At 38.2% G+C, this 26497-nt stretch overlaps 1 protein-coding gene across 1 annotated transcript in view; it reads right to left on the bottom strand.

Moving 5' to 3' along the window:
* The window catches only part of LOC121369396 (protein SSUH2 homolog), a 71526-nt gene extending 46048 nt beyond the window's left edge, over positions 1-25478 (bottom strand). The window contains exons 1-6 of the mRNA XM_041494475.1: positions 25438-25478; positions 9907-10226; positions 9124-9276; positions 3515-3584; positions 2864-2993; positions 943-1003 (exon numbers count right to left, since the gene is read on the bottom strand). Of these exons, the coding sequence (XP_041350409.1) occupies positions 943-1003; positions 2864-2993; positions 3515-3584; positions 9124-9276; positions 9907-10226; positions 25438-25448 (745 nt within the window). The 5' untranslated portion in view covers positions 25449-25478. The remainder of the gene's footprint in view (positions 1-942; positions 1004-2863; positions 2994-3514; positions 3585-9123; positions 9277-9906; positions 10227-25437) is intronic.
* Positions 25479-26497: the final 1019 nt, after the last annotated feature.

The raw sequence follows: 26497 nt of genomic DNA, 5'->3' as shown, positions 1-26497 counted from the left end.
AAGGTAACAAGGGAATAAGGTAACTATAGCGAATCAGGTAACTAGTCAGTAAGGTAACGAGCGAGTAAGGTAACTATAGCGAGTCAGGTAACTATAGTAAGGTAACTAGTCAGTATGGTAACTAGCCAGTACGGTAACTAGTCAGTATGGTAACGAGCTAGCAAGGCAACTAGCCAGTACGGTAACAAGCGAGTAAGGTATCTAGCCAGTAAGGTAATTATAGCGAGTAAGGTAATTAGCCAGTAAGGTAACTAGTCAGTAAGGTAACTATAGCCAGTAAGGTAACCAGTCAGTATGGTAACAAGCGAGTAAGGTAACAAGTCAGTAAGGTAACTAGCGAGTAATATAACTATAGCGAGAAAGGTAACTAGTCAGTAAGGTAACCAGTCAGTAAGGTAACTAGCGAGTATGGTAACTAGTCAGTAAGGTAACTAGCCAGTAACGTAATTAGCCAGTAACGTAACTAGCGAGTAAGGTGACTAGCCAGTAAGGTAACTATAGAGAGTAAAGTAACCAGTCAGTAAGGTAACCAGTCAGTCAGGTAATTAGCGAGTAAGGTAACTAGTCAGTAAGGTAACTAGCCAGTAACGTAATTACCCAGTAAGGTAACTAGCGAGTAAGATAACTAGCCAGTAAGGTAACTATAGCGAGTAAGGTAACTAGTCAGCAAGTTAACCAGTCAGTATTGTAATGAGCGAGTAAGGTAACTAGCCAGTAAGGTAACTAGTCACTAAGGTAACTAGTCAGTATGGTAACGAGCGAGTAAGGTAACTAGCCAGTAACGTAATAACCCAGTAAGGCAACTAGCGAGTCAGGTAACTAGTCAGTATGGTAACTAGCCAGTATGGTAACGAGCGAGTAAGGTGACTAGCCTGTAACTAGTCAGTAAGGTAACTAGTCAGTAAGGCAACTAGCGAATAAAGTAATTATGCAGAAACTAACCTGTAAACGGTTCGCAGACCCATGTCGATGATCTAGCTTCTCCATATGTCTCTAGGGTGTACTGGAAAGAGAGAAGTCAATTGGACATTGGTCACCTAATGCAACCTTTATCATGTGAATTTATCATATCAACAACACCATATAACCGTAAATAAAATGTGTTGAGTGCATAGTTAAATAAACCATTTCCTTCCATTGATCACATCATGTAATATGGATATCAATCCCGTGATGTAACCCGGAAATTGATCACATCATGTAATATGGATATCAATCCCGTGATGTATCCCGGAAATTGATCACGTCATGTAATATGGATATCAATCCCGTGATGTAACCCGGAAATTGATCACGTCATGTAATATGGATATCAATCCCGTGATGTAACCCGGAAATTGATCACGTCATGTAATATGGACATCAATCCCGTGATGTATCCCGGAAATTGATCACGTCATGTAATATGGACATCAATCCCGTGATGTATCCCGGAAATTGATCACGTCATGTAATATGGACATCAATCCCGTGATGTATCCCGGAAATTGATCACGTCATGTAATATGGACATCAATCCCGTGATGTAACCCGGAAATTGATCACGTCATGTAATATGGACATCAATCCCGTGATGTAACCCGGAAATTGATCACGTCATGTAATATGGATATCAATCCCGTGATGTAACCCAGAAATTGATCACGTCATGTAATATGGACATCAATCCCGTGATATAACCATGTTATGTAATATGGATATCAATCCCGTGATGTAACCCGGAAATTGATCACATTATGTAATATGGATATCAATCCCGTGATGTAACCCAGAAATTGATCACGTTATGTAATATGGACATCAATCCCGTGATGTATCCCGTGATGTAACCCAGAAATTGATCACGTCATGTAATATGGACATCAATCCCGTGATATAACCATGTTATGTAATATGGATATCAATCCCGTGATGTAACCCAGAAATTGATCACATCATGTAATATGGATATCAATCCCGTGATGTAACCCGGAAATTGATCACATCATGTAATATGGATATCAATCCCGTGATGTAACCCGGAAATTTATCACGTTATGTAATATGGATATCAATCTCGTGATGTAACCCAGAAATTGATCACATTATGTTCCCATCCTGCAACTCCTCAAAGAGTTGTTAAAGATCTTATATTTGTCACATCAAATGTTTTTTTTGACATGACAAATATAACATTTTACAAAAATGAAGTCCCGAGTTATGTACATCATACATCCTGCTTCTTTAGCTCAACAGTATCGAAAAGTTGGGGGAAAGATGATTTTCCTCCACTACCTATGTTAATTTGCAGGCTATGTTATTGGCCCCGTGGAGTTGGCCAGCCTGACTTCACACAATAACGTCAAATAAAGCATTTCTCCTTTACTCCTTCCTTCAAAAGATAAAGCTGATAACCAATATCATCAGTCTGTTATAGTCTATTTATCTTACCAGTTGCTTCAAAATGTGTCTAACCAGCAAAAGGGAGTTAATAGTCTACTAATGTAAATATTCAATATAAAAACACCACAAAACAACCGGTTTACACATTACTACGGTTATTTACGATGATATCGCTTGCATAGTTAACTTGTGTACATCAATAGCAATCGGTATTATTTGTGTTAAAGGTTTGAATTTGACGTGAACGTCATCACTATGTAACAGCCAATGGGATGTCTTTAAATCGATCCCCAACTTGTGTTGGATATCGCCACTGACCCTACTACAGACTGGGCATGGCATAGACGTGCTTGAACCTTGATATGGGCAGTACATGTTTATAAAATTACTTGGACTTGAATATCGGCATGTTACATGGTCGATCTCTGACGATGTTCTCACAAATAGATTTTTAAGAAACTATTCATTGATAAACACTAACATGGAAGGCACTGGACAATTTGAGGTCTTTAATGTTCATCTCCTTGGCAGCACCCGCTCCATAGCAACAGTGTTCCGCCACGTAACCTAGCAACGCTTCTCTCGCTTGTTCTTCTGTGATTGTTGGCGAGCTGAAACCAACAAGTAGTACTTGTCATCACTAACTTGTACTTTTATAATGAGTGTCAATTATAGTCTGTGTGTGTGTGCGTATGTGTCTGTGTGCATGTGTCTGTGTGTGTGTGTGTGTGTGTGAGAGACAAAGAGCGAGAAAAAAGAGAGACCGAAAGAGAAAGACAAAAGAGACAGACAGACAAACACAGAGAGAGAGAGAGAGAGAGAGAGAGAGAGAGAGAGAGAGAGAGAGAGAGAGAGAGAGAGAGAGACACAGAGACAGAGACAGACAGACAGAGAGACAAACAGACAGAAAACAGAGAGAGAGAGACAGAGACAGAGACAGACAGAGAGAGAGACAAACAGAGAGAGACAGAGAGAGAGAGAGACAGACAGAAAACAGAGAGAGAGAGTGACCAGTCTGAGGAATTGATTAACATAGCATAATTTATATACTTAGCTGCCGACTCCAATGGACACAATAATATGCATGCTATACAGCAAACAATTAGAGATAACTAATTAACATAATATATACTTTTGGAACTCTCTTCTTTCTGGAGCTGAAGGTTGTTGAGAATGATCAGAAGATGGCGGCGGTAAATACGCTGTAATTAACCAGATGTAGACATAGAAGTATATACCATGCAATAGTTATATATATATAAAAATAGCCATGATTATAAGTGATGATATGTGCTAAGAACATTATAAGTGATAACTAAGTAATAACATGATACATAAGTAGTAGCAAAAGTGACATGATGATACGTGACACCATATGTGAAAACATGATGACAAATGATAACATGATAATAACTGATAACATTGATACATACGTGATAAAATTATGTCATAAAATGATGCCAAGTGATAACATGATGCTAAGTGAAAACATGGTAAGTGATAACATGATGCTAAGTGAAACCATGCCACCAAGTAAAAACATGATACTAAGTGACAACATCATTATAAGTGATAACATGCTAATAGGTGAGAACATAATAAGTAATAACATGATGATAGGTGATAACATGATAAGTGAAAACATGATGCTAAGTGAAAACATGACAAGTGATAAAAAGAGCAGGTAATTCAAGGTTAGAAATATAATATCAGCGAACTAACATAGAAATGTTTGATGTATTACTAAATTTGGAAACACTTAATTACTGTCTATTGTTATTATGTAAGAACTCAACAAACATGTTCCTTTGGGTTATCTTCGTTGGCAATTTGGTTCATAGAAATGGGCCAACAAGACAAGACTTTATTTCCTCTCTGGCCGTTGCACAAGGGCATAGAAGGAATATATACATAATATTTCTATAAACATGTGACAAGATGAAAGAGAAATACAAAAGTTAAATTACAATGATTGTGAATTAATTCCTATGAACATTTGCATACAACATAAAGATGTGAATATTCATAAAAATACAAATATATAAACTGTTTAGCTGGTAGAACTAGTTAAAATTGTTATTGGTAAATTAATGTTCAATATATATGTAAAATGTACTTCTGGAAGTTGGGGATGTGAAATATCAAGGATGTTTAAATGCATTCATAATTACTTTTATAAACTTTGCTAAATTCTTTAGTGTACTGATTCGTTTGTTTTGCATTAGATCTTTGAATTTATAAGTACTTGGTCGAGTATAGTAATAGGGATGTAAAAATTGAGTCCTAGAATTACTAAAAAGCTCCAGGCCAGACTATGTTTCAAACATGCACAGATTCAAATGTATGCTATGCTTTTGAAGCCAGTTTAAACTGAAGCTTGATAACCAGACTATTTTTTATTTTATTTTATTTTGTTAATTCGGTATCGTTTTACTACCTTTAATAAATAAATTTAATAAATTTGTGGAAAAATTTCATGCGAATCCAAATAGATTTGGATGTTTTATGCTTGCACGAATCCTGGCACAAATCGGATTCGGAGATTCACGCAAATATAATGATAGTTTATAATATGATAAGTGAGACATGATCAGCGAGGCTCCGCAAGCCTCAATGGGTAGGTGTAAACCACTTGCACCGACCAGTGATCCATAACTGGTTCAACAAAGGCCATGGTTTGTGCTATCCTGCCTGTGGGAAGCGCAAATAAAAGATCCCTTGCTGCCTGTCGTAAAAGAGTAGCCTATGTGGCGACAGCGGGTTTCCTCTAAAAAAGTATGTGTGGTCCTTAACCATATGTCTGACGCCATATAACCGTAAATAAAATGTGTTGAGTGCGTCGTTAAATAAAACACTTCTTTCTTTGATCAGTGAGATGATGCTAAGTGGTAATGTGATGATAGATGAACAGTAAGTGTATTTGTGGAGTTCACGGAACTATCTGCTAACTGGCGGTGTACTACTAACCACTATTGAAACCAACATTCTCGTAACTGCCAGTGTAGTACTAACCGCTACTGAAACCAACGTTCTCGTAACTGCCAGTGTACTACTAACCACTATTGAAACCAACGTTATCGTAACTGCCAGTGTACTACTAACCACTATTGAAACCAACGTTCTCGTAACTGCCAGTGTACTACTAACCCAGTGGTTGCAAAACAAGGCGTCGCGCGTCGCATGCGACGTTTACTACCCTCATTTCCGACGTCTATTTTCGCCCCAATTGCTCAGACTCCAGTTCATATTTTCTTGGTTCTTGTCTGAATGTATAGCTCGGCTTCTGTGGGTTAATTTCTTCAGGAAAACTTTGAATTTCCCACGAATACAGCGTCCATTATTGCTCATTGCCTTTGTTTTTAAAATATATTTTGTTTTGATTCATGTGCACAGTAGACCCAGTGATTTCCCGCGATCTCGGAAAACGGACAGAATTCCCATTGTGAAATGGAATTTACATTTGGAAACGGAATTACGATTTGAAAAAATTAATACTATTTTACTATTGCCACATGCTGTAAAACTGACGATTGACCCGTGCGCAGTACTATTGGCAAACGCTAGACTGGATTATGCGCTTCACGGTAAACCAAATGGTCACATTGGGAACCAATCAAATACTTCTCGAACGTTAGCGAAACGTTGGCTGGCTGAACTTGGGGCTGGTTTACTGCTTAGTCTGTTGCGCCTGCGCAGATGGGACAGTTTTTTTTCCAGGAATAAATTTAGCTAGCAGTTTGTCGCTAACGCTCGTCTTGGAAGACAGATTTTTACGCTACACATTAAACCGAATGACCATTTCGGGAACCACCAGTCAAAATAGGTTTGCAAACGTTTAGCAAAAAACCGGCTGGCTGAATGTTGCAATGTTAGTTTATTTCCGCTGTGTCATGCGCACACTTCAATTTGCAGACGACGTTAGAATGTCAAAGAGATGATAAAATAAATGTTTACGTTTTGTAAACCCTAAGCCCCATTGAATAAAGCAGTGCACTTAATTGTTGGACAATCATGCTTTATGTAGTTATTATAATTGTAGGCTTTGCTCCTGATGTGACTTTTCGCTACTAATATGTAGGCTTACTTTGATTTAATGAGAAATAGCGACGCATGTCGACACCAGTCACTGAGTCAATTTTCGGACCCTTTAATTTGTCACAACTTATGTTAGTTCAGTTGTTAATTACATATTGTAGTCTGAAACGGAAACGAAACGGAATTTACAAAAAAACATGAAACGGAAAATAGCTTCTTTTCTTTTTTTTAAACGGAAAACCACTGAGTCATGCTTGTTCTATTCTTGGGCCAACAATTTCACCAACTACATGTATATGCATTACAAGTGGACTACATTGTACACTTCTGTGGTAACAGACTCCGGCCCGTAGAGCCCCCCCCCCCCCATCCCCCCCCCCGTGTGCCCCCATTACTGAGTGTCTGTAGCTCTCGATAAACCCCCAACTCCTACTCGGTCAGTTCCAACACCTACTAGTACTTCGTTTTGCAACCGCTGTAACCACTATTGAAACCAACGTTCTCGTAACTGGCGGTGTACTACTAACCACTACTGAAACCAACGTTCTTGTAACTGCCAGTGTACTACTAACCACTACTGAAACCAGTGTTCTTGTAACTGGCAGTGTACTACTAACCACTACTGAAACCAATGTTCTTGTAACTGGCAGTGTACTACTAACCGCTATTGAAACCAACGTTCTCGTAACTGGCGGTATACTACTAACCACTATTGAAACCAACGTTCTTGTAACTGCCAGTGTACCACTAACCACTACTGAAACCAGTGTTCTTGTAACTGGCGGTGTACTACTAACCGCTATAGAAACCAACGTTCTCGTAACTGGCGGTGTACTACTAACCACTATTGAAACCAACGTTCTCGTGACTGCCAGTGTACTACTAACCATTATTGAAACCAACGTTCTTGTGACTGCCATTGTACTACTAACCACTACTGAAACCAATGTTCTCGTAACTGGCGGTGTACTACTAACCACTATTGAAACCAACGTTCTCGTAACTGGCAGTGTACTACTAACCATTACTGAAACCAACGTTCTTGTAACTGCCGGTGTACTACTAACCGCTATTGAAACCAACGTTCTCGTAACTGGCAGTGTACTACTAACCACTACTGAAACCAATGTTCTTGTAACTGGCAGTGTACTACTAACCGCTATTGAAACCAACGTTCTCGTAACTGGCGGTGTACTACTAACCACTATTGAAACCAACGTTCTTGTAACTGCCAGTGTACTACTAACCACTACTGAAACCAACGTTCTCATATCTGGCGGTGTACTACTAAGCGCTATAGAAACCAACGTTCCCGTAACTGGCGGTGTACTACTAACCGCTACTGAAACAAACGTTCTCGTAACTGGTGGTGTACTACTAACCACTATTGAAACCAACATTCTCGTAACTGATGGTGTACTACTAACCACTATTGAAACCAACGTTCTCGTAACTGGTGGTGTACTACTAACCACTATTGAAACCAACGTTCTCGTAACTGGTGGTGTACTACTAACCACTACTGAAACCAACGTTCTCGTAACTGGTGGTGTACTACTAACCACTATTGAAACCAACGTTCTTGTAACTGGCATGGTGTACTACTACTAACCACTATTGAAACCAACGTTCTCGTAACTGGCAGTGTACTACTAACCACTATTGAAACCAACTTGTAACTGGCTGTACTACTAACCGTATTGAAACTTCTCGTAACTGGTGTACTACTAACCACTATTGAAACCAACGTTCTTGTAACTGGTGTGTACTACTAACCACTACTGAAACCAACGTTCTCATACTACTAAGCGCTATAGAAACCAACGTTCCCGTACTACTACCACTATTGAAACCAACGTTCTCGTAACTGGTGGTGTACTACTAACCACTATTGAAACCAACGTTCTTGTAACTGGTGGTGTACTACTAACCACTATTGAAACCAACGTTCTCGTAACTGGTGGTGTACTACTAACCACTATTGAAACCAACGTTCTCGTAACTGGTGGTGTACTACTAACCACTATTGAAACCAACGTTCTTGTAACTGATGGTGTACTATTAACCACTATTGAAACCAACGTTCTTGTAACTGGTGGTGTACTACTAACCACTATTGAAACCAACGTTCTCGTAACTGGTGGTGTACTACTAACCACTATTGAAACCAACATTCTCGTAACTGGTGGTGTACTACTAACCACTATTGAAACCAACATTCTCGTAACTGGTGGTGTACTACTAACCACTATTGAAACCAACGTTCTCGTAACTGGTGGTGTACTACTAACCACTATTGAAACCAACGTTCTCGTAACTGGTGGTGTACTACTAACCACTATGGCGGTGAAACCATTGAAACATTCTCGTAACTGGTGGTGTACTACTAACCACTATTGAAACCAACGTTCTCGTAACTGGTGGTGTACTACTAACCACTATTGAAACCAACGTTCTTGTAACTGGCGGTGTACTACTAACCACTACTGAAACCAACGTTCTCGTAACTGCCAGTGTACTACTAACTGCTATTGAAACCAACGTTCTCGTAACTGGCGGTGTACTACTAACCGCTACTGAAACCAACGTTCTCCTAACTGCCAGTGTACTACTAACCACTACTGAAACCAACGTTCTTGTAACTGGTGGTGTACCAGTAACCGCTATTGAAACCGACGTTCTCGTATCTGCCAGTGTACTACTAACCACTATTGAAACCAGCGTTCTCGTATCCGTTCACTCTGTCCATTTTGTCGATAGGGGGCGCTAATGCTTCAGCAGGTCTCGCATCAAGATCATCATCGAGATCCGTGTTGGGCACCTCCCCCTGGTACTGGCCCTGAAAACCAGCTTGCGGACCTGTTGAAAAACAACAAAAGTAACTGTAAATAATCACTACCTGATACTGCGCTGAAATCCTCCATGTATAAAACAGTCTACAGCAATACCGACCTTGGGCTGGTGTAATGGGGTGTGGTGTGGTGTAATGGGGTGTGGGGCGGTGTAATGGGGTGTGGGGCGGTGTAATGGGGTGTGAGGCGGTGTAATGGGGTGAGGTGGTGTAATGGGGTGTGAGGCGGTGTAATGGGGTGTAGGGCAGTGTAATGGGGTATGAGGCGGTGTAATGGGGTGTGAGGTGGTGTAATGGGGTGTGGGACGGTTTAATGGGGTATGAGGCGGTGTAATGGGGTGTGAGGAGGTGTAATGGGGTGTGAGGTGGTGTAATGGGGTGTGAGGCGGTGTAATGGGGTGTAGGGCGGTGTAATGGGGGTGTAATGGGGTGTGAGCAGGTGTAATGGGGTGTGGGCCGGTGTAATTGAGTGTGGGCCGGTGCAATTGGGTGTGGGGCAGTGTAATTGGGTGTTCCCCTCCCCCCCCCCCCCCCCCCCATTGCTCCTAAGCCTGGCTTCGATAATGATGTCATGAGTTTAACAGCAGATGGTGAAAACCAAAACCGTTATACAAGGTACATGTATATACACCACTCACCACCTTGTTGTCCACCCTGGGGGTACGGTGCTGGAGGTCCTCCCTGAGAGTACGGTGCTGGAGGTTGTCCACCCTGGGGGTACGGTGCTGGAGGTTGTCCACCCTGGGGGTACGGTGCTGGAGGTTGTCCACCCTGGGGGTACGGTGCTGGAGGTTGTCCCTGGGGGTACGGTGCTGCAGGTTGTCCACCCTGGGGGTACGGTGCTGGAGGTTGTCCACCCTGGGGGTACGGTGCTGGAGGTTGTCCCTGGGGGTACGGTGCTGCAGGTTGTCCAGGGGGTGCTCCCCCATATCCTCCCGCAGCATAGCCTGGTGTCGTTCTAAAATAATAATATTAATTATGATGATGATAATAATAATCACAGTTTACACCTCCCTCTGTGAAACAAAGACTTTTTCCGGTTCCAACCAACTGCCCATAACTGGTATATAACAAAAGGCCATGGTATGTATGTGCTTACCTGTCTGTACTAAATCTTTCAAAAGGATTCCTTGCTGCTGTGGCAGTATCGAGTTTCCTGTCAAACACTCGAGATGAATTGTGAAACTAAATTAAACACTAAAATGGCTGTACTTTAAACATGTTGAGAGAGGTGTTGTTAAGTACACTTTCCTCTTCTCCTTTACACAGCATGACACGGGACGCAAACACAGTATGCACACACACTTACAACACACACGTGTCCACACATACATGCAAAGACACAAAGAAAAAGTTTGTTTTGTTTAACACCACCACTGGAGCACATTGATTATCATCGGCTATTGGATGTCAAACATTTGGTAATTCTGACTCTTAGTCATCAGAGGAAACCCACTACATTTTTCCTAATGTAGCAATTAAGGGATCTTTTATATGCACTTTCCCACAGACAGGAAAGCACATACCACAACAAGTGTCTAGTTGTGTTGCACTGGTTGAAACGAGAAAAAACCAAATCAACTGAATGGATCTACTGAAGTGGTTCGATCCTGTGACGCAAGCACCTCAAGCGAGCACTCAACCGACTGAGCTAAATCCAGCCCATAAAGACACAAAGATACAGGCATTAACATTGCATAATAGATATATACACCTAACAACAAAAACATGAATACTATATTTACAGAAATACTATTCTACATTTTCCAGATACGTGAAACAAAATAGAATGCAGTCAATTAACATAAAAAATCAACAACGTGAACTTAAAACAAATCCATTCTAGTAAGTGAAAGTGAAACACCCTCCGGTAAATAGGAAAGAGTGCGATGTTTCTAACTGCGTTCAGGAGCATGTGTTTGCAAAAAGTATCGTACAGCGCATGTGTGGTTCGTCATTTTCCATCTTTAAGGCCACTACATGACAAAATTATGTTTCTTAACTAAATACAGTTGACGAACACTTTAATTTTTTTTTTTTTTTAAGTAAAAATTTAATTTGTAAAGCGTTCTGGTCCGGTCTGCGTTTTACCAACACCCATAGCCAACACTTGATGCCAATACCGATAGGCATTACATTTATACCAGTGAATAGTTTGTAAAATATCCTTTTTTATATATACATATATTGATTGTTAATTAACATTTATTATAATTTATACACTCAAAATTATTTACAATTTTTATGAATGGATTACGAATACTATTCACTATAGCAGAGACACAAAAATGTAGCATACCTTTTGCAGATCGAATATAATAATTGAAAACAAATTCTAACAGTCTTAAAAATCATAAAAATTAAATGATTTTTGCCTTGTAGATCTGGCACATGTGAGGTCATGTAACGCACCGAATGTCAATTCATCTTCCTCCATTTTAAGTCAATTTCTACGAGCCATATGGAACCGATATCGGTAATTTTAAGGAATATATAAACAAAAACGACTTTGTCAATTTAATGGCTTTAGGTGTTTGTAAAGTTTTCTGTTTAGATACTTACCATCAACGTCCCAAACTGTGTTCACCTAATGACAAAAACATGAATACGATATTTACGGAAAATCTATTTTACATTTTTCCGCTACAGTATGTGAAACAAAATAAATTGCAATTAGTTAACGTGAAAAATCAACAATGTGGACGTAAAACAAATCCATTCTACTAAACAAAAGCGAAGCACCCTCCAGTAAACAGGACAGAGTGCAACGTTTTTAACTGCGTTCAGGCGCATGTGTTTGCAAAAAGTATCGTACCGCTACATGAAAAATATGTTTCTTAAATATGCACAGTTGATGAACACGTTTAATTTTTTTTTTTTTAAAGGAAATATTCAGTTTGTCATGCGTTCTGGTCCTGTCCGCATTTATATCAGGGCTCACACTGGAACAAGTTTTTGTTTAGCCAATTTTCTAAAATTAAGAGTATTTTCTTGAAATTTATTAAAATGTGGTTAATTTGAGGAATATTTTATTAGCCAATGACTAAATTTTGTAGCCATTATGTATAAAAATTAGCAATTGGCTAATTTGGCACTGTACAGAGTGAGCCTAGCCCGAGTACTCTGACTGTAAGAGAGCTAGACGAACATTTGGAGTTATACGATCTCATTAATGAAGTGCTCTCATTAATGAGAGCGTATATAACTGTCCAAATGTCCGTCTAGCTCTCTTACAGTCAAAGTACTCGGGCTAAGGGTGAGACCTGCTTGTTACCAACACACATTGCTAACACTTGTGAATAGTTTGTAAAAAAATATATATATTTTAATGAACTGATTGTTAATTAACACAATTTATACACTCAAAATTATTTACAATTGTTATGAATGGATTATGAATACTATTCACTACAGTAGAGGCACAAAAATGTAGCATACATTTTGCAGATCGAATATAATAATTGAAAACAAATTCTAACGGGGCTTAAAATCATAAAAATTAAATGATTTGATCTTGTTGATCTGGCACGTTTGAGGTCACGTGACACGCACAGAATGTTAATTAATCTTCATCCATGTTAAGTCAATTTCTCTGTGTCAATGTGGACCCGATATCGGTACATGTAATTTTAAGGAATAAACAAAAATGACTTTGTAAAATTAATGATTTTAGGTGTTTTTTTTAAAGTTTTGTATTTAGATACTTACTTTTCTGAACTTTATTGATAATGAAAATGTTCCTGAACTGTTAAGAAAAACCTCACAAATGAACTAGCAGAAGACAACAAATAGGATGTTGATTGCGTGAACCATTCACGTGAAAACAAACTGAACGGAGTTGCAAACAGAACGCAATTAGGGACATTGACGATACTTGTCTGAACTTCATTGTTAATGAAAATGTTCTAGAATTGTTAAAGGGACACGCCCTAGTTGTTAACCATTACGCCGTTGTTTTTCGCTATTAAACCCATTTTCTCACAAATAAAATTGCACTTTACTTACATTTTATTATTTAGAATATACATTTCCATTCACCGTGTTATTTGGTAATCCTCGTAATCCTGGTGTTTGTAATACCACAAAATGCATTTTTTGTATTTCTTAAAAACGCACGCGCATCTGAGAAAAAAACGTTGAGCAGACACGGTCTAATCTATTTTTCGAGGGGATCTTCCCGTTTCAACGTCACAGACATTGGTATACCACGTGACCGTTAACTTTTGGTTCGGTTTGTTTTCTCGTGCATGGTTCGCGCAATCAACATCCGATTTGTTGTCATTTGCTTGTCGTTCATTTGTGAGGTTTTTGTTCACAGTTCGTGAACATTTTCATTAACAATAAAGTTCAGACAAGTACCTCAATACAAAACGTTACAAACCCTTAAAACCAATAATTTTGCTAAGTCTTACGATATCTGGAGAAGGGATACAACCTTGGGGGGTGGGGGTGGGGGGCACAAGCTATATTGTTACCTTTATTTAAATAGAGTAGGACAAAAAAAACCTTACATATTCGTCCTGGGAGGGGAAGTGCCTTCCCACCTCCTCTACTACTACTACTACTACTACTACTAACAATAATAAACGGTGCATCTGATTGCTAATAACAATAGGTTAGCCACTAGTACCCGGTGCCGAATAGCAAATGTAGGCCAATTGCGGTTTATATATAAAATTTATTATTTCAAACACTGCAGTATAGTCAACATGGTCAGTGACGGACTATCATTATCGTCTTATTCCGATTCAAGTATCATGATTGCTGCAGCAGACACTTCCTCAAGAGAAGCACCCATGTTGGTAAAGTAACTTCTTGTTCCAAACTCATTCCGTTTGCTGTCCAGGACAGAACAGTTGGAACATGCCCAGGAGAGGTGAAAAGAACGCACCTCAAGTCTGTGTGCACTCTGGGAAATGTGTCATGACATAGGCATTTCTGTGCTTCGAGCGACATCAGAATACTAACTTTCAAAATTATTTCAAGTAATTGGGTCACGGGGATTCCCATAGTATTTATCGATATAAAACCTGCTTTTTCACTTATTTTATAAAAACATGATCTAAGTATGTTACAGTTTTGTAGATTAACCAAAATTAGAATTAATTTTCGCGGGATGAAACTAGGGCGTGCGATTTTAAGAAAAATGTCACAAATGAAAGACATGCAGACAACAAATCGGATGTTAATTGCGGGAACCGTGCACGAGAAAACAAAGTGAACGGAGTTGGAAGCATAATGGTTACGGTTAGTTTTAGTGTTAGGATTAGTCTTTAGAGCCTTTGATATAGAGGGGTACGGGTCGAACTCTTTCCCAGTTAGGGTCGTTGACGATACATACACAGACATCACACATCTAATTTGGTCCCGTTTCGAAATCGGTCACTGTTAGTTCAAAACTCATTAAAGGAAAAATGAAACAAAGGCTTTATATCTTCTTCAGGTCTTAATAAGTAAGTTTACAGTCAAATATCCATAGCATTTGTAAAGGTTTACCGGCCTCGGTGGCGTCGTGGTTAGGCCATCGGTCTACAGGCTGGTAGGTACTGGGTTCGGATCCCAGTCGAGGCATGGGATTTTTAATCCAGATACCAACTCCAAAACCTGAGTGAGTGCTCCGCAAGGCTCAATGGGTAGGTGTAAACCACTTGCACCGACCAGTGATCCATAAATTACTCTCCTACCTTTAATTGCTGTTAGTTTTCCTCCAAAGTTTGTCCAGACACAAATCGCAAAAAAACCCCACTACAAATATATAGATTCCACACATGAGACTGCAACGATGTCGCCGATATCGTCGTTGCTGAGATTGCATAGGGAAAAATACATGCAGTTTTCTGCCGTCTGCCATGTTGCTTGTTTATGGAATACTCTTCAAGAGGGGTGAAAGCCTCCAAAGTATGTGACACAATTAATATGAAATCAATGATCTCTAGTGGTATCATTAAACAAAATTAATAATAATAAAAAAAATAATAATAATATGACGTCATCACGTTTGCTTTTATATCATAACATGTTATGACGTTGTTAGATTAAGTCCTATCCTTTCACCCCTCTTGAAGAATATTCCATAAAAAGTCAAAATGGCAGCTGGCACAAAATTACATGCTTTTTGCCCTATGCGCAGTCTCAGCGAAGTCGATATAGGTGACATAGTTATCATCTGGTTAATAGTCGTACCCATAATTGGGCCTCTAGTGCTGAGCTAGGTTTGTACCCACTCCTGTTGTCTGTGGTAAAAATAATGTTACATTTTTACTCCCATATGCAAACTACGGACAACATTATTTTACAACATGCTTTCTCTGAACGCACAAGCCTTGAAAAGAAAAATATTGGTTGGCTTCACAAATTATATTATTACATTGGTGAGTTGAATCAAAAACGAAGCACTGTCAATTATCCCATTCATCTTATAAATATAATTAAAACTAAGTATCACAATATTTTAAAAGAAAACTTTATAGCTCCAGCCAAAAGAGATGAATCCAGTAATAAGATGCGAACGTACAAATTATATAAAAACAATATTCAACTAGAGCCATATTTATTACACTGTATACATCCAGAACACCGTAAAGCTTTTACTAAATTACGTCTCGGTGACCACAAATTAAAAATAGAGACTGGCCGCCATACAAAACCCTTCACTCCAGTGGAAGAACGTTTATGTGACCACTGCAATGCAATTGAAGATGAATACCATCATATCACAATATGTAAGAAATATAATAGTCAACGTGTCAAATTATATGCATATCTAACTTTCCATAATTACCTATTTAAAAGTGTGAGATTGCAAGAAAAATGTATATATATTATGCAAAACCAAAATCTAGCCTGTGCTGGTGCGGTATGCAAATTTGTTCACGATTATACATGTATTGCCCATAATTAGTACTTATTTAGTCATTTTGTTTGTTTCTTGTTTATGCATATGTTTTGCATCCAGTTCCGTATGTGGAATGTTTATATGCAATAAAGTTTTTATCTTTTATCTTTTTTTTATCTGGTATGTGGAATCTGTGTCATTGTAATGGGTTTTTTAAGATTTGTGTCTGGACAAACTTTGGAGGAAATCTAACGGCAATTAAAGGTAGGAAAGTAATTTTTCGTAGTTGTTAACAATTTGGTTCGGACAATAAGTCTGCGCACCTAAGCATTTGTGTTATATTTTAAAGTTAAAATATTTCTTTAAAAATATTTGTTTCACCGCCACAGTACAATGGAAAAATAAACGTGTTACAACTAAAGTTATTTTAATTTTAATGTTTTTTTAAACTCAAGTAATGAGCGTATTTTTAGTGGGACCCCCCTGCATTTACTGGCCTGCATGACGGCACATAAGTCTGCGCAGCAAACATTAAAACAACCACTTCTGTCGCTAATGTTTACATAAAACAGCAACAAACAATGGATCCGACTTTTATATGTTCTAAATAACAAAAACTTCCTGTTATAGTCTGTTTCAGAAACATTTAGATTGTGCAAATGAGATAAATAAATGGTGTTCCGTGCTCCTTAGTTTGGACAACACAAAATGACAACATAAAAAAAAGCCAATGTAAAAATATTTGATCATTATTCAACAAAAATTGTCTGTTATTAACTGTGTAAATGAGCACAAATAGTGTTCGTTAGACATATAGGACTATCAACGATAATTTTGAAACAGACTATAGCTAAAATAGGTCATGCTGTACGTGCAATCTTCAGTCTGTGTGCAGCCATTTTGCATTGTGTTACTCGGAGGGAAATTCAAAATATGTTTGGATGTTTACTTCAACAGATAAAATAAGACATTCATTTCATTTATGGATTCATAAATTACAATAAGGTATGTATTGAAGCTTCTATATAAATTTATGTAAGTTGATATGCAAGGTTGATCATTAGGCTACAACAACGTTGACAGACACGTGTTGACAGGTGATAGAAAAACACGTTGTTTGAGGCTGGCAAAAGTATACTTTTAGTGCATTAATTCAGAGGTTTTTTCAATAAAAGTGTTATCGACCAGTTTTATACATGTATTCACAATCAAGATGTGTTGTTTTAACAATGGTTTTGTGAATTAAATTAACGTTGTTTGTTTGTTTACAAACATACCCCAACACTTGTTTCAAGACGTAATGTAACGTCATTAACGTGCGCAGACTATTGTGCCGCGCAGACTAAGGTGACATGAGTGTACTTACAATATAAGTTGTAGAAGCATCTCTCGGGTTATATGGCTTTTTATGTACCCTCTGTGTGTTCTTTTACCCCGAGCCGCAGTTATCTTGCCGACATGTTAAACCATATAGCCAAATAATCAAAATAACGCCAGACAATAATTGTTAACAATTTATTTCATTCATTTCATTTCAACTTATTTTCGTGCTTATATCCAATTAAGGTTCAAGCACGCTGTCCTGGGCACACACCTCAGCTATCTGGGCTGTCTGTCCAGGACAGTAGGTTAATTGTTAGTTGGTTAGTAGTTAGTGAGAGAGAAGAGGGTGTAGTGGCCTTACACCTACCCATTGAGCCCTTAAGAACTCGCTCTGGGTTGGAGCCGGTACCGGGCTGCGAACCTGTACCTACCAGCCTGTAGTCCGATGGCTTAACCACTACGCCACCGAGGCCGGTAACAATTTATTAACGGAGCTGTACCACGCGGACGCGAACGAAACCACTTGCCAGTGACGAAAAATTGCTGCTGAAAATGACTTAGGTTTTTCCAGGTAGAACCGAAGGAATCGAAATTCAGCCAATCAGAGCATGACCCATTCTCGGTCTCTACTTGATGCCTACTATTTGGTCCGCGCTCTCGCTGGACGTCACTAAATACTTGTATTCCAAATTCCGACAATTCAAACTCAATCCCCCCCCCCCCCCCCCCCCCCTTGTCCTGGACTTAGTCACTGGCGAATGTCAGAGATTAAGCCCATGACAGGCGTGTGTGAAACCTTCGTGGTATATACGCACGTTAAACCTTTACCCTGACCCTGAAAATGAAACACTTTCAACAATTTCATTTAATACATAGAGGCTATTTCATGGGGGTTTTCGAATACGATTTTTATGTCAACGAGTGATGTGAGTAAAAACCATATTTTCACGAATTGCGAAGCAATGAGTGAAAATATGGTTTTTACACATCACGACTTGACATAAAAAAATTTTTGTTTTTTTTTCAAATCACAATTTTCGAAAATCATTAAAAAAAAAGTATTAAGAAATGTGCTGTGTTTATCAGTAGGTTAAGTTCGATCTTTCTTTGCTTATTTTAATCTTATTTTTACGAACATTTCTGTGAACGTGACAGACATTTGTTTAATTTCTCCATGCAAAAGTCAACGACGTCAGAAATCTTCAAATGTACGTACTGTTAAACACAAACGACAAAACCAACGAAACAGGGCCATGGACGATACAATTAGCGGGTTTATATTGCAATTTTAATGAAATTTGTATTTTGTTGTATATGATATAATTAGTAGGTATGCTGTAAAATTGGCCTAGTTGGTATAGGATGTTAAAACACTTCCTAAATATATAGCACAGATTAATTTATTTTACTGGAAATGCGTGTTTTATGTGGAACGGCAGAGTATGCACCATTTTTGGCCACAGCTCGAGTTGATTAATTCAGTTACCAGCAGTGTTTTAACACCACTTGGGTCGACAAGAATGTGATCTTGTAGATGCTGACGACCTGGATGGCTACAAGAATTGGACAACCTTGAATATGGGTTACATGGGCTGAACGACCTTGATATATATTACCTTGATGCTGGTGGGGTGAATTGGACGACCTTGAACATGGGCTGCAAGGGCTGAATGACCTTGATAGATACTTGACTTGTGGTTTCAAGTATTCTGTGTTTAAAATCTTTAATCTAATGTTTTCAAGAATTGGTGCCTGATGTTATTTAAACTGAACTGTATTTAGAACTCATTTCCAGAAAATTGATATACTTATAATTTAATTTAGGACTAGTGATCACTAGATTGTAAATTTTTGAGAATACAGCTTTAATTTGTTTTGTTTGTTATTTCTGTTGAGAAACTGTGGAATAAAGTGCTCTCAGTCACTCCTGACGTGACAGTTTTAAATGTACAAACAGCTCTTTCCACCTCATCGTTCAAAATTGGCTGAAATGGAGCTGATTTGATGTATTTCACTCCATTTTTTCTAAAAAATGTTTCAAATTCTTCTGAAACAAATTGCGGTCTGTTATCAGAAACTAACTGCTTTGGAATTTCATAACTTGCAAAGAGATTTCGCAATGTGTTGTACCGTGTGCGTCGTTGTTATTGGTCACACAAAACACTTCCATCCATTTCGAATGCACTTCCACTACAATCATGAACATTTCCTTCATGAATGGCCCAGCAAAATCAACATGTATTCTTTGTCAGGGCTTAGCTGTCAAAATCTATGCATTAGCTGTACTCTTTGGCATGACTGGCTGTTGCTGCTGACATTATTTACATTTGCTCACTTTTTGTTCTATGTCAGTGTTCATATTAGGCCAACATACATGTAATCTTGCCAAAGATTTCATTTGCACAATTCCAGGATGATTTTCATGAAGAGAACACAGAATATCTGACTGATATTTTCCAGGAATGATCACACAAATTCCCAATTTGCGATTTGTATTGCCAGGTTTTAACACGGGTACAATAGGTGCAATGAAAGCGATGGACAATGAAAATCTAAACATGCCGAATGTAAGTAGTTAACCATTCAACATCCAGCGCGCTAAAATTAAATACACTATGTGGTGTCGGGCCGAGACCTTAGAAGTGGCAGAATTTTTTTTTAATGACACCACTAGAGCACATTGATTTATTAATCATCGTCTACTGGATGTCAAACATAATGTTTAGTTTTAGAAAGGAAACTCGATACACTTTCTCATTAGTAGCAAGGGATCATACACTTTCCCACAGACATTTACACACCAAGGCCTTTGTCCACTTTTGGTGCACTGGATGGAACGAGAAAAAACTCAACCAGCTGAATGGATCCTCCGAGGTGGTTCAATCCTGCGACGCAAACACCTCAAGGGTTATGGGCGTTGTTCCTCAAAGTAGGTCAAGGTCAGATTAAGTAGGTCAGGGTCGGGTTAGTAAAGTAGGTCAGGGCCGGGTCAGTAGGATTGGGCCGGGTCACGTGACAAGGTCGTGACGTGGCAAGATCATCAAGGTCACGGTCACGGAAAGTAGGTCATGGGGCGCAACAGGCCTGGATACTACTTTTAACGATTTTTGAGACAAAAACAACGGAGAGCCCGACCTGCTAAATCACATGGTCATTTGTTATTTTAAAATCTTTATTTATTACCACATTTTTTAATAAAACACGCGATTACTTACTCGGAATCTATTGCAAACCATTATCCTACTGTAATTTCCACATGTTATATAGGTCCATATCTACCGTCACAATTTTTTGGGTGTGTTGCGTAACACGAAAAAAGGACAGTGTCGATGTTCTAAAAAACGGTCCAGCTACTTTTGCTCGAATATCTCTATCGTTTTCGCTTGAATTTTAGGATTTGGTATTAATATATTTATCAAAACACAATTAGATCTAACGCAACAGCAGTTTACCTCATGATTATTTTATCTTTATAACATTTGGAGACGCGTGTGAAGGGAGCCATGGTATCTCAGAATGGGTTTGCCATTGAAAGAACCCGAATATTTCATATCAATCCTGAGATATTAATTTTTAACGTTTTGTCACCATAAAACCCCTTTTTTGGCACCTTAATGGCCGTTGCCATGGAACCCTTTGAGAAATATTTTAATATATGTTATTTTAAAAATCGACATTTGCACTGGTCATAATTTTTTTTATAAGAAAAACTTCAAAAAACACACAAAATAACTACATATTTTCCCACACAAAAGATGAAACTACCACTTGGGACTGATCTATCTATATGTTTTTCCGATATGTTATTTATTTATGTATTACATAGGTGGAAAGAGTACACAAACTACATTTTATCTGGGGTGAATGTAGTTAAAATAAGTATTATATTAACCGGTACATTCCTTGAAACACATTTAAAATACTATTATATAAAATTAATAAATAAATAAGCCAAATAATAATTTATTCACTATAATTAATTCACCTCCAAAATTAACATATCTAATGACTACACATATTTGGGTATCACTATAGACAGCCATGGTAAATTCAACATTGGTGTAAAGTGTTTAAAAAACAAAGGACTTAAATCTTTAAATCACTTATTAAAATCAATTCTCAAACACAATCCACCTATCAATATTTGCATTAAACTATTCAATACATTAATTAAACCAATGTTGTTATATGGGACCACAAGTTTGTAACACAAATTATTTTACTCTTGATGTAGAAAAAGTACACATAAAATTCTGTAAATGGATTTTGGGGGTCAATAAATATACCAGTAATGCTGCAGCATTAGCAGAATTAGGAAGATTGCCACTGACGTATGATATAATTATTAATGCCTTTAAATATGTATTACATATCCAGACTTCAAACAACCCACTGTTAACTGCTGCATTTATTGATAGCTCAGAGTCAGCTCAGAACAACAAACCGTCGTGGGTAGCTAAACTTATTAATGCTGCAAACCTAATTGGAATTCCTACGCATCTATCTTCAACTCCAGACATTCCCAGTCTGGAGCTCCACGCGGTAAGACGTGTTTGTTTCGCGTGTGCACACTGCATGTGCTTTCGTGTCCTCGACTTGGGGGTCCTTCATTTCGTTGTTTTTGTCAGCGAAATGAAGTTTTGTACTGGGATGTATGCGGCCATTGGAACTGATTGAACGCTGGAACGCTTCTCGTTTCGACAGCCTGCACCACCAGGTTGGATTCTTTTTTAGCGAGATTCCTTGCCTCCACGTCATTTCTCCGTCTGACTGTCGACTTGGTTTTTTTCGTGACTCGTATGACGGCCATTCTGCAGAACGCCACGGTTGTTCGCGTTTAGTCTCTACATGTCCGAGCCTGTCCTAGCAGCACTGGAAGATTGACCGCCCCACTCTAAGAAGAAACAGGAAGCGGGGTCGGCCCCTACTACTCTTTTTCTAGACTTTACTTTGCTTTATAGTGATACCATCTCGTATCCTCCGGAGTCGGGCCCGTCCGCACCACTATACCAACCCATGACGACTGGACTATACCCTAGTCTGATACTCTCTCTCGCTCAGACGGATCCGGCTTCTCAAGATCTGTATTTCAGCACAGCACTACACCTTCAACGTCTATCGACTGTCAATCTAGGTGTTTTCTTGACGGGATGCAACCCATCTCGTCCCTTTAAGCTGTGCACCCAAACGGCCTTAACGAGGCCACTCGCGTGGACATATTGATCGGACTTTAAACTTTTAGATCTGCGTTCAAAATTTTATGTCGAAATTACTCTCTTTTTTTAAAATATTATTAAATAGTCCGATCCTCTCTTCTTTCTCTTATTTAATTTTGGACTGTCCTTCTAAAATGCTCCAAATTATATAAATATTCGGCCGAGCAGTCAATTCTTTTTATTTTTGGCTTGTAACCTTTTTTTATTTTTTTTATTTATTCTATTAACTTTTTTACTAATTGCTATTTTAAAAATTCTGCCCATTTTCACACACACACACACACACACACACACACACACACACACACACACACACCCGTCCATCCCGAGTCAGGCCACCGATCTTATCGGAGGTCGGACTCGGGATGGGCGTGTTCGAAACCCTAGTGGTATATGGGCACGTTAAACTAGTTATCATCATCATCAACTCCAGAATTACCGACTGCATGCACTTTAGGTGAAATCGTAATTAAATGCGAGCAGTACTTTTTGCAGTATATTACGACACAGCTAACATCAAACAAAAATTCTAACAAATATGGTAATAAAATGCGCACATGTATGTCATTCAAACAAATTTCGAGTTCAGCCGAGTTCTATTTATTACATACCAAAGATTATGAAAGCAGAAAAGCTTTTAGTAGGCTTCGTTTGAGTTCACATTCACTTATGATTGAAAAGGGAAGATACAAGAAACCACCTGTCCCTGCGAATGAGAGATATTGTCCCAACTGTCCCCTAGAAGTTGAAGACGAATATCATTTCATTATGACGTGCCCTATATATAATGCTTTTAGAAATGATTTACATCATAAAATAATAAAACAAGAATCACATTTTTCTTTTTTTACTAATAATGAAACATTCTTATTTCTTACACGCAACAATATTCCGGAATTATGCCCTATCATTTGCAATTTTGTAAAGAGATGCTTTAAGTTGCGTGAAAGCATATGAATTGGAAGTAATTTCAAATTGTTTGCATTTCACGTCTGTATAAACTAATGGAGAATGTACGAGGGTGTGTGGATTCGTGAAAAATAATTCACGAACGCCATAGTTGATGGGTTTTTTTTATGGCTCTACACTTCTGACAATATTTGCTTTTACCTAAATATTAATATCACTAATAATAAGGCTTAAATTACATATGTATTTGTTGATTCAGATGTTTGTTCATGTAATTAATGCATATTTATGTTATTGTTACTGCAGATAAATGTATATTATATTGTTATTTTTGCTCTGCCCATATTCGGGTGTTATGCAAATAAATTATTCTTATTCTTATTCTTATTCTTATAAAATCTTTGAATTGTTTCACTCCCAAATTTATTTTTTTAACATCATTTCGTTTGTAATCGTCTATTGACTTGTGAAAACTTGGTATATTACCTAATACTTTACATCTGTAGTCATATTTGTGTTTGAATTTCTCTCAAATCAGTTCAGAATGGACAAGAACATAGCGCGGAAAACGCGCTCCAATTGGTCGACGAGCGATTCCAGCGGGAAAACGCGACGTTTTCCGTTCAGAGAATTTACCGCGCGGTTTTGGTATGAACGGTTAAATGCAATCACGTAGTGAGCGATTAGTTTAGCGGCGACCGCGCGGAAAACCGCTGCGTTCTGCGTTTTCGGTGTGAACGGGCCATAAATCGGTTAGAAGGCTTAAGACGTTTTTGCAGAAATGTCTTAGTATAGGTTAGAAGGCATTAGGACGTTTCTTCAGAAATAGGAAGGGGCGGAGCCCGTTGTTATTTCTGAAGAAACGTCTTAAGCCTTCTAACCAATACTAAAACTGTTAAATAGCTAGTGGATCCATAGGGCTCCCATCTTTGTAGGGGAATAGGCTAATTTTTGCCCGAAATTAAACGAAAATGCCCATTCATATTAAGATTACTGCCAAATAGTAAATAGGGCTGGAAACGAATTACAACTTTTCGCACCCTTGTGGCTTGTTTTGGCTTCGTTCACAACAAATATAGCACCGTAATTTCACTTGAAATCCAAATTTCGTAAATGGTAAACATTTTTAATTACAAGTTTCTCAAACACATCTAGGTGCATTAATAATGTAAAAAAAAAATCAACAGCAATTTTGCATTGGAATTTTCCAAGCGTTCTGAAAACGGAAACGTCATGTAGCCTACCTAGTTTAGTGTTATTTCAAGGATATGTAAGTTACGTCATTGGAATAATGACGTCATTCAACTTCAAAATTATAAAAACTGGTCTACTAACCTTGACCCCTGTCAAAATTCTACCAGCAGACGACGTTGTTTACACGTCGGTATGTTTTTATTTTTCATAATTCTGGATGAAAGAAATATAAAAAGTACCTTTTGTCAAATATATAATATCGAAACATTACCACTGAATATGTTATATTTATTGTGTACGAAGCCAAAACAAGGGTGCGAAAAGTGACTGTCGTCGACAGTATTGTGGGCAGAATGATGGAAATACATGGTGCAAAATACAGGCCAATTAATTTTGCCCGAATATCTCTTCCGGTTTTTTACGAATTTGAGGATTTGCCTCAGCACTGGGGGTGGGGGAAGGGGGCAACTCTCGTGTCGTACATTTATGAGTGGATCCTTACAACCCGTGTGCCGAGGAATCGTACCACAAAGTAATGACGTGAGAGCAACCTTTTCGTTGATACATTACTATCATTATGAGTATTGATTTACAGGCAGCAACACAGAGAGAAATGGCTACAAGTGGTGTACGGTGAGAACTAGTGTTTAGTCCAGTCACCAATCGTGTATTATATAGAATCCAACACTTACCCTGTCGCCATGTTTACTTCCTTGACCCTGTCCTCACGCAGTTCCACAAGGTCACGATCGTGACGTCACGACCAGGTGGCGAGGTCGACGACAGTCGCTTTTCTCACCCTTGTTTTGGGTTCATATATAATAAACATAGCATATCTTACCGTAATTTCACATTAAATTCAAATTTCGTAAAAGGTACAATTTTTTAATCACAAGATGTTTTTCAAACACATTCAGGTGCATTAGTAATGTTCAAATAAAAACATTTCAAAAGCAATTTTGCTTTAGAATTTTCCAGCATTCTTAAAACGGAAACGTCATGTACACCATACACTCCTTTTATGTTCATCCACCTACTTAGTCAGATCATTGCCCTCTGATACTTAAAATTAACACCAGATTTATTAAAACAAATCATACCCCATCTAAAAAAAACATTTAACAAAAAAGTACAACATACTAAAAAGAAAGCATATAGGCCTAAATATGTCTGAGATGAAAATTCCCAAAATTGTTTCGAGTCAGCAGTTAGAACAATTTCTTATGTAACCTTATTCTTATGAAGAATCCGATGTTAATGAGGCATGTGGTGATTTCACAAATTTAATTTCAGAAGCTGCTCACCTCAATCTACGTAAAGCGTGTATTACCCCAAAAAAGAGAGAAAAAAAAGAAGAAAGAAAGCGTAAATGGTTCGACCAGAACTGTAAACTTCTTCGGAGGAACTTGAACACACTCAGTTCACAAATTAAATACAATACTCCCTAAAGTAGATCTAATCATCAAATTTAACAATATGAAGAAACAATGCAAAAAAAAAACTTCTTAAATTTAAAGAAAAGACATTTTTTAAAACAATATTAAACAAGCTAGAACAACTTGGCAATGAAAATCCAAGAGAATATCTGAAAGTGATTAAATCACTGACCTCAGCTGATCAAGGCTCCTCCGATAATATTGATATTAAAAGCTGGGAAGAACACTTTAGATCACTCAACGGCAAAGGTCCATCAACTGGCCACCAACAAGAAATAATTAATAGAACAATCAAATACTTTGATTTATCTACGGT

The sequence above is a fragment of the Gigantopelta aegis genome, chromosome 3, assembly GCF_016097555.1.
Source record: "Gigantopelta aegis isolate Gae_Host chromosome 3, Gae_host_genome, whole genome shotgun sequence".
Lineage (NCBI taxonomy): Eukaryota > Metazoa > Mollusca > Gastropoda > Neomphalida > Peltospiridae > Gigantopelta > Gigantopelta aegis.
The sequence above is the reverse complement of the archived record's forward strand: the minus strand, read 5'-3'. Positions and strand labels throughout refer to the sequence as shown.